Source organism: Apus apus, chromosome 16 (genome assembly GCF_020740795.1).
Source record: "Apus apus isolate bApuApu2 chromosome 16, bApuApu2.pri.cur, whole genome shotgun sequence".
NCBI lineage: Eukaryota > Metazoa > Chordata > Aves > Apodiformes > Apodidae > Apus > Apus apus.
In genome coordinates, this window is record NC_067297.1 from 7,204,367 (window position 1) to 7,217,901 (window position 13,535).

Consider the following 13,535-nt stretch of genomic DNA (forward strand, 5'->3'; position numbering starts at 1 on the left):
TTTCTAGAGAAATGTTCATCCTCTCTTTTAAACAGGGTTGTAAGTGAATTTAACCTACTTTGATAGATTTGTTTTCAATATTAGAACAAGTTAGCCTTTCACCAAGGTTGGCACACAAGATTGGCTGAAAGAGTTTGGAATGTTAAAGCTATCTTTAATGTTTATATTCTCTTTATGACTGTGTGGTGGGGTTTTTCATGTCCTTGTAGGAGGAAACACGAAAGAAACCCAAGATGACAATAGTGGAATCAGCTCAGCCTGGTAGTGAACCTCTGTGTACCGTTGATGTGTAATGGGATGATGTACAAGTGGGAGCAATAACACAAATGGAGGAACTAGATTTTCAACAATTATTTAAAAATTCTTTGCTGCAGAATGCAAGATAACTTTTAAAATCCAAGCTGCTTCAGTTATGCATTGTTCTTTTTGCATCATCAGGGCAATATTACTTTTTCCTACTTTCTTTTTCTTTTTGGTTTTGTTTTTAATACCTCTGCGATATGTACGTTTTAAAGAATTGATCATAAAGATCTCTACTTGGGCAAATGCACAGAGGATAGGCATGTTCACACAGGATAAACTCAGTCAAGCACTTTTTCCTGGAAAGCCATCCATGTTGTTTGAAATGGATGTTTTTTTAAGGATGAAATACAGAATTTCTATGTACAGGTTGAAACTGATATTATATATATATACACATTCATATATATGTATATATAAAAGAAATATATGTACATCTTCTTGTATGAACATGCCTAAAATTATTTTTGTGAGAAGTTTCATTGCATTTCAGCACATAATAATATGCACTGATAAGACACTTTGGTGACAAACATATGAAAGTGATGAGCAATGTTCCTAATGCCATAGGATTAGGCCAGTAATGCTGTTTCTTTTGTTCTGTTTTTGTTTCCTGCCAGGCTTAGTTATTCAAGATCACAGTATGCAGATTTTTTATTACTTGAAAAGAACAAGTATACCTGGTAGTGTTAAGAGCAACAGGCTGGATATCCAGAATTATTGGGTTTTATTTTAATTGAAAAGAGTCTATGTTAGTTTACAGATCAATTGAAAGGGCCCTATTTGTTTGATTAAAAATAAAAGCTGTAATTTGAAAGACTGTTTTCAAAGCTTGGAGCCAAAACGCAGCTGATGATGGTTTGACAGTCAGAAAATAGTTTGCCAGTGAGGTGTTTAAAAGACCTTCCACTCCCTTTTCCCAGCAATAAAACATTTATTTTGAGTCAGAATGTATCTGACTTGATCAAGTAAGTCTTAATTCACTTGCATCATAAAAGCAAGGAATTAAAAGCAACCCACAGCACAACCCCTAGAAATCTGTAGTAACTGCAGCAATGTCAGGTTTTTAAGAAGTTTTTTGGTTTACTTTTTTTTATTACAGTTTTAGTTTTTAAAGAAAAAGTGTAACTTCTGCAATGAAAATTAGAATGTAGATTTGGAATATGACATAGAGTAATGAGTAGAATGAGACCATAACAGGTTATACTGATAAATAAGAAAAACACAAATATGCAACTATTATAAAATACAATCTTGGAAAACAAGCAGTACTCACTATGTCATCTGAGGCTTTATTAAATTAAGCACAGAATAAATAGTTCTGGCTGTAGTGAAAGCACTGCTTTGTGGGTTTTGTTCTTCGTATGGAGTTCTTTACTGGGTGGCTGCAGTACGTCTTCTCTTAGAACCATTTTTGTGGGTTCTTTGGTATGTTCTTGAAGAAGAGAAGCTGGTGGTAGGGCTTCCGTGACTGATCCAAGAGTTGTACTGCTCTATTTTACACTTCTACCCCTGCAGGAGTGGAAGAGATGGTCAGTTCTTTGTAATTGCCGCAGCTCCTGGTACTTAACCTGGACAGTGATCTGGGGGTTCTTCATTTTGTTTTTTTGGTTGTTGTTTTTTATCATGTTACATGAGTGCTGCAGTATAATTAATTTAGTGCCTACTGGATTTTAACAATATTGGCATCAGTATTGTAAGACTTCCTTTTAATATCTTGGAAATACATGGATTTTAATTTAGATCTCAAGCTAATGTTCTCTAATATGTTGCATATAATGTTTGAGTTAAACAGGAAGGGTCTCGGGAGTAGTCTTACCTGTTTCTGTGTTTGAGTGAAATGCTGAGAGGTCTCTCTGACTATGAATTCACCCATTTTTTATTATTATTTAGCTTTTCAGTTTAATGAGTTGTAATCCTGTTATAACAGGATACGGGTAGTTGGAAGACTATACAGAATCTTATTTAAAGAAGTGGCCTATCTAAAGACAAAACAAAACAAAAAACACTGCCTCTGCTTTTTTTTGTATAGCTTTAATAAATCTCCATCTTTTGAAGGGTATATAATACTGGTGCAGTAGTGACAAGCAGTGATTACTGTTTGTCTCTCTCTCTTTTTGTTGTTTTGTTTTTTTTTCCTCTTTTGTTTTCATAGAAACAGGGCTTATCTTCTATGCCTAAATATATTGCTCTTTTTAGCTAGGTTTTACTTCAGCTTATGTTTTCAGCAGAAAAATCTGTACTTGGATGGCACTGTAGAAGACAAATCACCCATGTAGATCTCTCTTATTTTTCTGCAATCAGAATGTCAATGCATTTGCAGGTCACCTGCAGAATATCCACAGATGCCTCGCTCACTAATTAGTCTTCATTATTTTTAAGAGGATTGCTGTATTACCTCAGTCTGCCACTATCTGAATCACAAGGTGACCATTGCCCTTAACTAGAACATCCAGAGATTTCATTGTGAACCAAAGCCTAGGACGTATATTATGCATTCTAAACAAAAACAAACAAAAAAAGATGGTATTAGACCTTGCTGCAGCCTTTAACTGGAGAGATGTCCAGAAAATAGCGCAATAACTGCTGGAACAAACAACTTAACTGCTGTTTATGTCATTGTGAAGTATTCTTGTGTTTTAATGTTTACTATTGTTTGGAGTGTAACAGTCTTGCATTTGCACATAAGCACGAGCTGCTGTGATAGAGGATAGATCATTGCATTAACTTCAGCTTCTGCATGAACACTTACAGTGTGATTCAAGATGTATCCTAAACTTGTCTTGTAACTCTTGTGTGTTTTCTAGGTAATCGGCTGTAAAGGTTTAGATCTTGATTGTATGAATGCATAAAACAACTGCTGCTTTTGTCACTGATACTTGTTATTTATCCCCTCTGTATCCAGAGCAGGATGGGTATTTTTATAGGGATGGAGTGTATTTTTAAGAACTGTTCCATCCTTTGGGAATTAGAGTTTTTGCTTTGCATATTATGTGCTTCTCGACAAAAGTGTGGTATATTGACTTTAAGGATTAAATTAGTGTGCATTCAAATCTTTATGGTACTGATGGAAAACTTACTGTGACTTCCAGTGAATAGTCAGATGCTACCTATTTAAACACCAGTCATCCAGCTTTTTCTTACATATTTATTAAACAGAAATGATGAAGTAGTTGGGTACTCAGAAGTTTGGAAAGACTATTATGCATAAACTTAACTGTTGTTTGTAAACTTTCACTTTCCTGTGATGCTGTTAGGCTTTATACAAATATATTTGTAACACCCAAGTATTTGTAAGCAACATTATTATCTTATTAATTCTCTTGGACTGTACTTTGGTTCTGGAGTAAAATTCAGGAAGTGATTGCCTCCTAACTTAGCGTTGGAAGAAATGTGAAGTGCAAGAAGCCATGCTGTTGTTAACCAAATAAAATGATCAGTTACAGTATTCTGACGTGTATCTGAGAAAGGAAAGTGAAAAAACGCAACAGAAATCGTTCTTGCTGCCCAAGTAGGTTCCAGTGGTTGCTGATGAATTGTATTGGGTGCAGTTGCTTGATGCCAGTGCTAAATTGGTACAACTCTAAAGCCTCATTTTCACTGAGCCTCTGCTTGCTTTTTTTTCTGCACAATCATATAATCCTATGTGTTTGGTCTTTGAGTACTACATGTGTATTTTTCAGACAATTAGTTTTGAGCAATAAAGTTTGATATTATAAAATGCTCCAGTGTGATCAGTATTATGATAGCTTAAGCATATTTAGAAAAGAAAATGATTTATTGATTCTTGTAGGTATTTTCAAATAGAAATTAAATCAGTACAGGCTCATTGGTTACAGAAGTACCACTTTTTTGGTAAAGAATGTAATGTTTACATGGTTAGACATCACTTGGAATGAAATGGAATTTAAACGTTTTATTTAATTGGAATTTGTATTTTTACTTGAATGATGCAGCCCTAAGTTGTTTGGTTTGGTGCCTGTTGTCACACACCTTCCTAACTGGAAAGGAAGGGCTACCAGCATGTCCATGTGCTAGGACAGATACTTCGTTCAGTCTGTATTAAATGTACATTAGAAGTATGATCAGTAAGTTTAAAATGGTTATTCCTTCTAACAGTCAGTATAATTGTGTATTCTGTTGCATGGACCACAATCTGTTAAGTTATTGCCAGGTGCTGAGTATCTGTTCTGATATGAATCCTGACTGGAGAGCAACTTGTGCAAGGGCAGGAGTGTCCACTAGGTTTGCCTCCACAAACCCTGGAAGTGCAGCTTAAGGTGCTGAGCCTCATAGTTAAGGACATGACCTGGGTGCCTGCAGTACTTGCTGTGGTAAGGTTTTGCATTAAATAACTGCCTTTTTCTCTTACTGCACAGGGCTCTGAGTATAACAGTTGGGAAGATACTTGAGGTAAGATCTATGGCAGAGGTTTGGTACAAAGAAACACTGTGTCCAAAAGTATACTTGATTATAACCTCAAAGGCTGAGTAAGCTGAGGTGTAATATTTTTCAGAATTAGACATTACTCTTCCATAAACATATTTTCCATGAGGCTGAGGTTAGCCCTTTTAAAGCTACTGCAGGATCAAAAAGCTGCAGATCATTGCAACATAGGGAGGTACTTGACTGAAGGTATCCACTGAGCAGGCTTACTAACAGTCTGAGAGGAAAATGAGCCTCTAGCAAAACCTAAAAACTTACACTCAGAAATTAACTGTACAGCCACTAGCCAGGGACACCCATCTTGGCAAGAAGTATTAAGTCTTCACTAGTAAGGGTATGCTTGAGTGAAGTCATCTTGGCCTTGTACATTGTAGGAAATGACAGAAGAAAGCCTTTATTGTATTCTCAGTGACACTAGTCTCAGAATAAAACTGATTTCAAGAGTGGAAATGTTAACATTTTTATTAGAATAAGAGTTGGCTGCTTCCTCCTAAAGATGTGGCAAATTGATGATTTATAGAAGGTTTAAGATTGCTAAACTTTTAGTAGCTCATTCAAAAGGCACAACACTGTTTAGACAGTTGTTGATAAACAGCAGCTATTCACTAACACTTGAAGTGTGATGTATGACACTGGAAGGTATGGCCTTGTGTTGAAGTCATGAAAGTTTCAAATAGCTGTACCTGATCATGGTTGTGGAATACTGTACTTAAGGCTACATTTCAACTGTTTAAGGAGTGAGACCACCATCTATGTTACTTCACTCACCTAAAGCTCCCCCCGAGAACAGGAAGAAAAATGCAGGATTTGGCCTAATTGTACCTGAAGAAATTCAACTCAACCTAGTATAGTGAAATAACTTGGGGGCCTTGCAAATTCTCTGCTGAACAGAGATTTATTACCTGGATGTTACAGAAACAATGTCATTGAAGCCATTAACAAGCAAAAGCAGTTTCTGGAAAGTGACTCTCAGGAGTTAATTTGATTGCATCTCCTCAGGTGCAGTATCTACATGTACAGAAGTCTCCTGGCTGGCATCAGTGGTCAATGGGTTGGTGCCATCTGAGCACTCTGAGTCATATCCTGCTGCAGTGACTTGAGCAGCATCAGGCATTGCTTCACTGGAGCTCCCGTTTGCACAGTCGACCCTTTCAAAGAGTATCAGTAGCTCACAGTGGGTGGTCTGAGGGAAGAGATCCACAGCCAGTGCTTTCATGGGTCGGAAGGAGGCTCCTTTGACTCTGTTGGAAGGGGCCCTGCAAAGGCTTGATGGGAAAAGGAATGAAAAGGGAACAAGAACTGTATTAACATTTTAGCAAACTCTTCATCACTGCTTCTTCTAAGGGTTTTTCTTAAACCTCAGCTCCATAACAGGGTTATTCACCAACCCTGTTTCCATTATCACTTGCATATTGGGCAACTGAGTTCCACCCCTGCTGTGTAGCAGCTGTCAGCTGTTCCTGATGACAGGCAGGCAGACAGACCTCAACGAATATGGCTTAAAAATAAAAACCCAGAAACATTCCCCCCCAGGCATCACAGTTTTCTCCTTATGATGTTTACTTAATCAACTTAATGCAAGAAATACTCACTCCACAAAGTTATTCATTGCAGCTCTGGGATTGCAGGATACATAGATAAGCTTCTTCAGATGTTCAGCTCTTCTAAGGGCAAGAATTACCTTGGAATCTAGATGATAAAACCAAGATAGCTGTTACCAGTTCTGTGAATCAACAGACTCCCAGAAGTCCAGATTATACTCCAGCATGAACAAAACCACTGCAATACCCAGTTGCTATGAGCTGTACCTGAAGCCTCCCACTTAGTTTTTATTTAATTTGTGCTTTCCTAGGTTCACCAGCAAACAACAATTAGGAGAAGAGACTTAAAAACTTCAGAGAAAGTGAACTTACGCAGCCCTGCTCGTGGTGGATCTACAATAGTAATCAGGTTCTGAGGAGCTAATACATTAATTAGGGAAGGAACAAGATCTTCAGCTTTCCCACAGTAAAATTCAATGTTATTCAGTTCTATGAAAAAATGCAAAGATGTTGTTAGAGTACTTATGTAGTCAAAACATCTTTCAGTACACTCAACCTGGATATAAGTTCAGATGCTTTAAAATCTATAAATAGTTCAGTCTACCCTGAAATCAGTGTAATCCAAACAATCGTTGATGCTTCAGATTGTTTCAACAGCAGTAACTTGAGCATCTTCCATGATCTGGTCTAGAGCAAAGGCCCACAAAAATAGCTGCTGTTAATGTTTTATTTATGAGGGTAACTGTGGCTTCATCTCACTTTTACAATTAAATATTTTCTTTTTGGAGGGAAAAAAAAGCTACCTGTTAGTCAACAGGAAACTTGATCTCACAGATGAACAAGGTATTTGTTTTCAAGAGATTAAATGTTTAAAATGGACAAGATTGCTATCAACAACATGTAATTCCAAGCTGCTTAGATAACATAAAGAGTCTAGCTATACAACTACTCTACTCCTTAACAAAGATCTTAACTAACCATTAATCTGGGCATTCACTTTGGCATCCTGCACAGCTTCTTGGCAGAGTTCAATTCCAATCACTTTCTTCACCTTCTGTAGAATCAAAGGAATAAGATGTGGCACGTAAATGTAAATATAACCATTATTCACAGTATCAGTAATTAAACTGCTATACATGAATGTTGACTAGTACCTGGTCAGAGATTTATGGCTTACAGCCAGAAGAATAGGCTGAGAAGGGACCTGTGCAAATAAACAGGGACTTTTTAGACTGAAACTGTGGGATGAACACCATTATCCCTGCCTGCACATGACAGAATCCAGTTATGTTGGCGTCTTTCTGTTTTGGGGGCCAGAGTTCCTTACATGGTCTAGCAAGCCCCACTCTAAAAACAAGGTAAGAGACATTGGTTATTCATATCTGAAGCTTTCTGAGAAAGCTCTTAACTAGTGAAGTGGATAGATTCTAGTAAATTCGGCATCCTAAAGAACTACTGACTCTTTTGACTGAATTAGTTGCAAAATAATCTAGGCTGATCAACACAAGGGTGAGCTTTGCAATGATTTTGTAAAACAGCTCCAAGCAGTTTAATTACAAATTAATTGAAAAAATTAAGATACAATGTATTGCATTTCAAGGACATAAAGTATTTTCTCTCATTGTAAGCACAACTCAAGATCTACATTTGGTAGAAATAGCTTGTATCCAGGAATTGATGTTACACTCTCACCTTTGCCAAAGAAATCCCAATAGTTCCTGTCCCACAGCAAACATCAAGTACCGTGCTCTCCTGGCTCAGCTGTGCCCACTCCCTTATGGCAGTGTACAACACTTCCGCAGCTTGTGTGTTGACCTGTGAAATTACATGTCAAATAGGTCAACTTCATAAACACTAAATGTGTTTTCATGAGTCTTAGGAAAGCCTATTTTCTTTTTCCTGGTTTCTAAGAAACAAGTCAACTTCCCATGTAAGTTCAAATCACATGTAACTGACACAGGCTGGCAGGTATTTTGAGATCACTGTTCCATTGTTAAAGTCTCACTCAGTTTTGTCTGAGAAGTCATGTTTTCTTACCTATGTTCTAGTAAAAACATGATTTGTTCTACAGTACCCAAGTCTGGAAGCTAGAGGAGACAAAAAATGCTAAGCAATAAAGTGAAGACAAGGCTTTAAAAATACTTCCTGTCCTTGAATAGGAAGTAATAAAGACTCAAAACCAGGAGAAGGTAACCATGACAATACACTCAGCAAGCTTGATTTTAACATGGTTTGTAATGCTGCTTTAAAGTAAATCCTGTAATTAAACATTATGGTTAAGGAAGTAGTGTTCTAAATCAGTGCCTCTAGAGCAAGCATACTCTGTCTTAAAGAGCAAGCAAAGCACATTATGTAGAAAAAAAAAAAGTCTATAATCTATGGCAAATAATAGAAAATACAGTTTAGCTTAAGCAAATTAATGATGCCAAGTGCTATTTCAATACATTCCATTTCAATGATACAGTTTGCCTGCTGTTGCTTTGAAGTGTTGAAAGGGAAGAAATAAGTCTTGGAGAAACAAACAAAAATGAGTACAACAAATACTCCTGAACTACATATTGCATGTCCTGTACACAAAAGGCTGCTGCTCAACAGGAGACAAATGATACTGAACTCATAAAAAGAAAATCTTCAATATGCCCCAATCAAGTTTACACTCATTCACCAAGTGCTTTTACAGCCAAACATACTCAAAGGTACTTAATCACACCAAATATATTTGAGATTAAATCTCTGGGTATGTAAGTATCTTGTTATACAGCATTAGCCAAGCTTAAGAGCATTACTGCAAATCCACTTAAATTGCAACTTTGCATCATCCTTACTTGAAAAAATGCATGAGGAGAAATTCTAAATTTTAGGCCAAGAAGTTCTTCATATATGTACTTATCCCCAGCCACGTGCTCCAAAGGCAGGTCTTCTAGATTGGGAGATTTCCTGGGGGAGGAGGGCAAGGCACAGGGAGACATAATAAAAAGGGAAAAAAGAAAGAAGCTTAACATGTTTGTTAAAATTTTTACCAAAGCTCTAGTTATCTTTAAAACTGCAGAATAACATACTAAGCAGTAATTTATAGTGGGCCAACATTTATCAGATCCTTTTAGAGGTGATTTTCTTGGCCATTATTTTTTAAATCATGTACAATTATTCCATTGATATAAACAGCAAGACCTACACTGTCAACAGATGAAGACAGTGTGAGCCTTGTGCTCTGAGGAAGAGCATGGGGAGATTAAAAAAGTCATATAAATAGGGAAGAAAGGAGGCAAAAGTGACTAGTTGATAATAATAAATGTCCATCTACTACAGTAAATGCTTCTACAGCTTGACAGGCAGCAACTAGTACTGGGTTCCCCCACGGAAACTACCTGCCTTTTCCCAGTGAACTCTGCAGGAGAATGGGGAATTTCAGAAGAGGCTTCTGGAGAAGGTAAGTAACTGTTCAACAAATTAGTAATACTGCTACTACTGTTACGAAATAGAGAAATGAATGGTGTGGAAGTGCTATCTACTTTGTGTTGCAAACACCAAGAAGCAGAGTGAACTCCCTCACCTTTGTCCTTCCTCCACAAAGTACAGAGAGGTAATGCCACTGCTCTTTCCCACCCCTTCTGTGAAGTATTTTGCCAGAGAGATTTTCAGGTCAGCTAGCTCTTCTTTACTTAGTTTCTAAAGGTTGCATTTGAAAGAAGGGAGAAAAATCATCTTAGTGACTTGACATGATTTAGTGTATGCATTCTATAAACATATTAATTACTTGTTCATTTGTAGTTATCAGACTATGGTCTAAATAGAAGAGTGGTAATGCAAGATAAACTACACCAAGTAATGATTGTTTCCCTTTTGCATGCACTATTCACAAAATCAAATTTATGTGATTTTAAAGCTGCACATTATATATAAACTTAAATACCTGAGGGTTAAAATAAACAATTGCCATGATGTGGCCATGCCTGCTGGTACGGACTGTGAGCTGCTTCCAGTGACCTTCGTAGGTTTCTGGGCTGTAAACTGAGTAAGGAGTTGACCTGCAAATTTCAGAAGCTCAATTACTTAACAGAGAAATATTTTGTTGCAGAACATTCAACAGTTCATTGAAACAAAAGCAGCTCATCATGCAAACTGATGAAAAATGTTCAGTACAAACAGAGGCTACTATTTGTCCAGAAAATAACTCCTTCCACACCTTAGGAAAAAAAGAAAGACATTAACAGATCCTATATCCTGGTGCAAAATAATCTGTCTCTACTTCTCACAATCCTCTTACCTGTTTGAAACCATCAAAAACCACTGAAGGGATATAGGCATCTTCTCACTGCCTTCAGGGAGTGACAATTCTTATAAAGCCTTCACCGGCTTCTGTGCTTCATACCAAGTTTGAACTTTGTTTCATTATTCTTTCAAGATTTCATTATTCTTTCAAGGTTTCAATTTGTGATGATTTAATTGTTTTTTGAAAAACCACTCCTTTTCCTAAAGAGTATTGTTGCTTAAGTTTACAGCTTGTGTTTTTTTCCTTGTAGGATAATTCATCCAAGGAAGCAACTGACCTTTGATATTCAAATTCTTTTAAAAAGCTTTTTTCTGAGTACTTCTTTACAGTTAGTGGAAGAAGCTCTCAAGTAACAGACACTTTTCATTGCAGACTTACCAACCTCATTGCTTGCAATAAAGCTGTGCTCAGCAGGGATCTGTCCCTGTATCTCAGAACAGCTGAGCATGAGCAAGGGAAAAATACTCAGTGATCTAGACACAGGGTATAAACATCAAAGAATGGAGACTAGTCTTGAAGCTCAAAACAAACACGAAAGCTTTCATAAAATGTAATTTTATAAATATGTTTGAGCAAGATCTCAAAACCTTTATAGATAACTCATTTTACTTATGCTCACCTTATGTAGTCCTGGAAAGCTCTTACTACCTTTTTGGCAGTAGCAGGAATGTGAATAGTATCAAATGGCTCCACCACAGCACACGTTCCACCTTTGTATTTGCCAAGACGACAACCCACAGTTTTGTCTTCTTGATTTACACCAATCCCGACCAAGAACTCACACTTGTTGCGATACTCAGTCTAGATTTAAAATACATGGGGTAAGATGCTCACACAGCACTTACTTGTACACAGCAAGTTTCTCCTGAAACAACCCTCGTAAGGTTAAATGTATTTGCAAGTGGACACAGGACATTTAGTTCATATGGAAGATATTAATGGAATTCGATTTATGAGGACTAACAGCGATAACAAAAAAGTATTAATAAGCCTTGTTAGTTAAAGATCAAAGTATTGCCTCTGTTGAAGAATGTATTGGCCTACAACACAAGCTTTTAATTCTAAAGTACCATATCTACTTAATTCTCAGTGTTATTCTGCATCCTCTAAGTATTTCCACGAAAGGGAACAATATGTAAAATTCACCATTCATTACAAGATCAAGTTGAACCCTAAACTCATTAACCCCAGGCCATACTTTACCCAGGATTACATTACCTGCAATGGTGATGCTTTCACTCCCTCTACTGGGCAACACAATTTATTATACTTCTGCTTCTGAAGGACCAACCAAGGAAATAAAGCTCTGTTCTTATTTCCTATTTCCCTGCCCAAATCAGAAATAAAAATTGTAAAGCGCACATTTAGAAAAAAATAGGTTAACAGCTGCACAATACCTTTTTTGTTTGTATAGGGCATAAAAAAGCATCACATGAAGAATATTCCAGAATAATTTTTTAACAGGCAAACCCCCTCTGACTGAGCTATAACCTGAAAAATTAAAGAGTTAAATGTAATTACAAAGGTTTGTACCAGGTTTATCAATGTACCTATGCATGAAAAAAATTCCAGTTGTATCTATGTCAGTAAGACACAGAAGGGATACTTTGATCTACAAAGACTGGGCATAAAAATTTGAGGAGGTTTTTAAAGATAAAATCCTAATAGTAATTAACCGTCTCTGCAGATTGAATTGCTACCTCTTACATCATTTGATAGTGCAAAATTTTGCTTAAGGGGACAAACATCCTTTTGCTTAGGCCTCTGGACAGCAGACCTGAAAACAAAGCTCCTTCATTCAGCAATCTTAAGGCTGACCAAGAACAGCAATAATAAGTTTTGTCAATTGGGACAGTCTTCAGGTCCTGCAGAGTATCTTTTATTTACTTTGTCAGGGCAATTCAGTTTTTGACCTACCTCTAACTTAATTTGAGAGAAAGCAATTTGTGCCAATTTAGCTACATCCCATCCTAAGGCCAAGTCTGGTAAACACCACGGTAACTTTACAAAGGAGAATTACTTTGCCAGCTTCTGCAGCACCTCCTCGCAGTCCTGCTTCTTCCTGGCCAGCTGCTCCTCGTAGGGCACGTTCCACAGGGGGGTCACCACGTCGGCGATCAGCTTGCTCGGGGGCTCCTCAGCGCTGGCGGGAACCGGCCGCTTCGCCTCTCCTTGCTTCGCCCCCTGCTTTTTCTTCCTTTTCTTGGCAATCGGGTCAGCCTTGGGCTTGGCCAGCCGGACGCTCAGGTGCCGGCCCTTCCACAGCACGCCCTGCAGGACGCCCAGCGCCTTCTCCCTCTCCTCCTCGCTCTTAAAAGTCACGAAGGCGAACGTCTGCTTCCCGAAGAGTTTGATCTTGTGAGGGTTGAGACCGTATTTGGCGAGAAACTTTTTCACATCGTTAAACCCGATGTATTTAGGGAGGTTTTGTATTTCTACTTTATAGATCTCGGAGGTGAACAGGTCTCCCTTGGTGTACCTGTAGATGTCGGGGCAGGACGCGGGGCTCTCCGCGCGGTCCCCGCCGGCCGCGCTCGCTGCTCCATCTTCAGCCGCCGGCAGCAGCTGCGGGCCCGGCCCGGGCTGGCACGGGCCGCGTTCCTCCGCCATCCCCGCACCCGCAGCGCGGACACCGGCTCAGCCCGGCCCCGCGTGCGGCCTCGTGCCGGCTGCGGGGGGCGGGGCTGCGGCGGCCCCGGCGGGCGGGCGGGAGGGAGAGAAACACCGGCTCTATCTGTATCTCTTTAGGGTATATATGTGTTAAAGCGCCTGCCTCTCACCGCTCTCGCTCCTCGCGCGCGGGCTCAGCTGCGCCGCTTCCAGCCGGCCCCGGCGGGAACGCGGCCCCATCACGCACGCGGCCGCCATCTTGGGCCGGGACGCGGTGCGGCGGCCGCCATGGCGCGGGGGCTGCTGGGAAGCGCCTCGGCCGCGGCGCAGCAGCGAAACGGCCTCGGCGGGGCAGGGCGGGCCGG

The 13,535-nt window shown here is 39.1% G+C and overlaps 2 protein-coding genes across 3 annotated transcripts in view; one reads left to right on the plus strand and one right to left on the minus strand.

Annotated features, from left to right (window-relative positions):
• Positions 1-13,535, plus strand: part of DGCR8 (DGCR8 microprocessor complex subunit) — a 1,090,394-nt gene that overhangs the window by 16,051 nt on the left and 1,060,808 nt on the right. The window contains exon 14 of one of the 2 annotated variants that reach the window (XR_007891018.1): positions 210-908. Coding sequence is in view for 1 of the 2 variants with exons in the window: in XM_051633662.1 (XP_051489622.1) it covers positions 210-293 (84 nt within the window). In the remaining variant the exon portion in view is untranslated. Of the gene's footprint in view, positions 1-209; positions 4,022-13,535 lie in introns of those variants that run through there. The other variant, XM_051633662.1, reaches the window with a different exon arrangement.
• On the minus strand, positions 4,060-13,446 carry TRMT2A (tRNA methyltransferase 2 homolog A). Its single transcript, XM_051633669.1, has 11 exons — positions 12,581-13,446; positions 11,779-11,887; positions 11,180-11,361; positions 10,201-10,315; positions 9,841-9,956; positions 9,113-9,224; positions 7,980-8,102; positions 7,266-7,341; positions 6,660-6,776; positions 6,339-6,435; positions 4,060-6,011 (listed from the first exon to the last, which is right to left on the minus strand). Exons 1-11 carry the CDS (start codon positions 13,168-13,170, stop codon positions 5,723-5,725), a joined length of 1,926 nt encoding a protein of 641 aa, XP_051489629.1. The 5' UTR covers positions 13,171-13,446; the 3' UTR covers positions 4,060-5,722.

Excerpts from the sequence above, each read along its gene's own strand:
- TRMT2A (XM_051633669.1), bottom strand. The coding sequence starts at position 13,170 with ATGGCGGAGGAACGCGGCCCGTGCCAGCCCGGGCCGGGCCCGCAGCTG. Across the intron at positions 8,103-9,112 it reads CTCCTCATGCATTTTTTCAA|GTCAACACACAAGCTGCGGA; the intron begins GTAAGGATGATG and ends GTAATTTCACAG. Across the intron at positions 6,777-7,265 it reads AGTGAATGCCCAGATTAATG|AACTGAATAACATTGAATTT; the intron begins GTTAGTTAAGAT and ends ATTTTTTCATAG.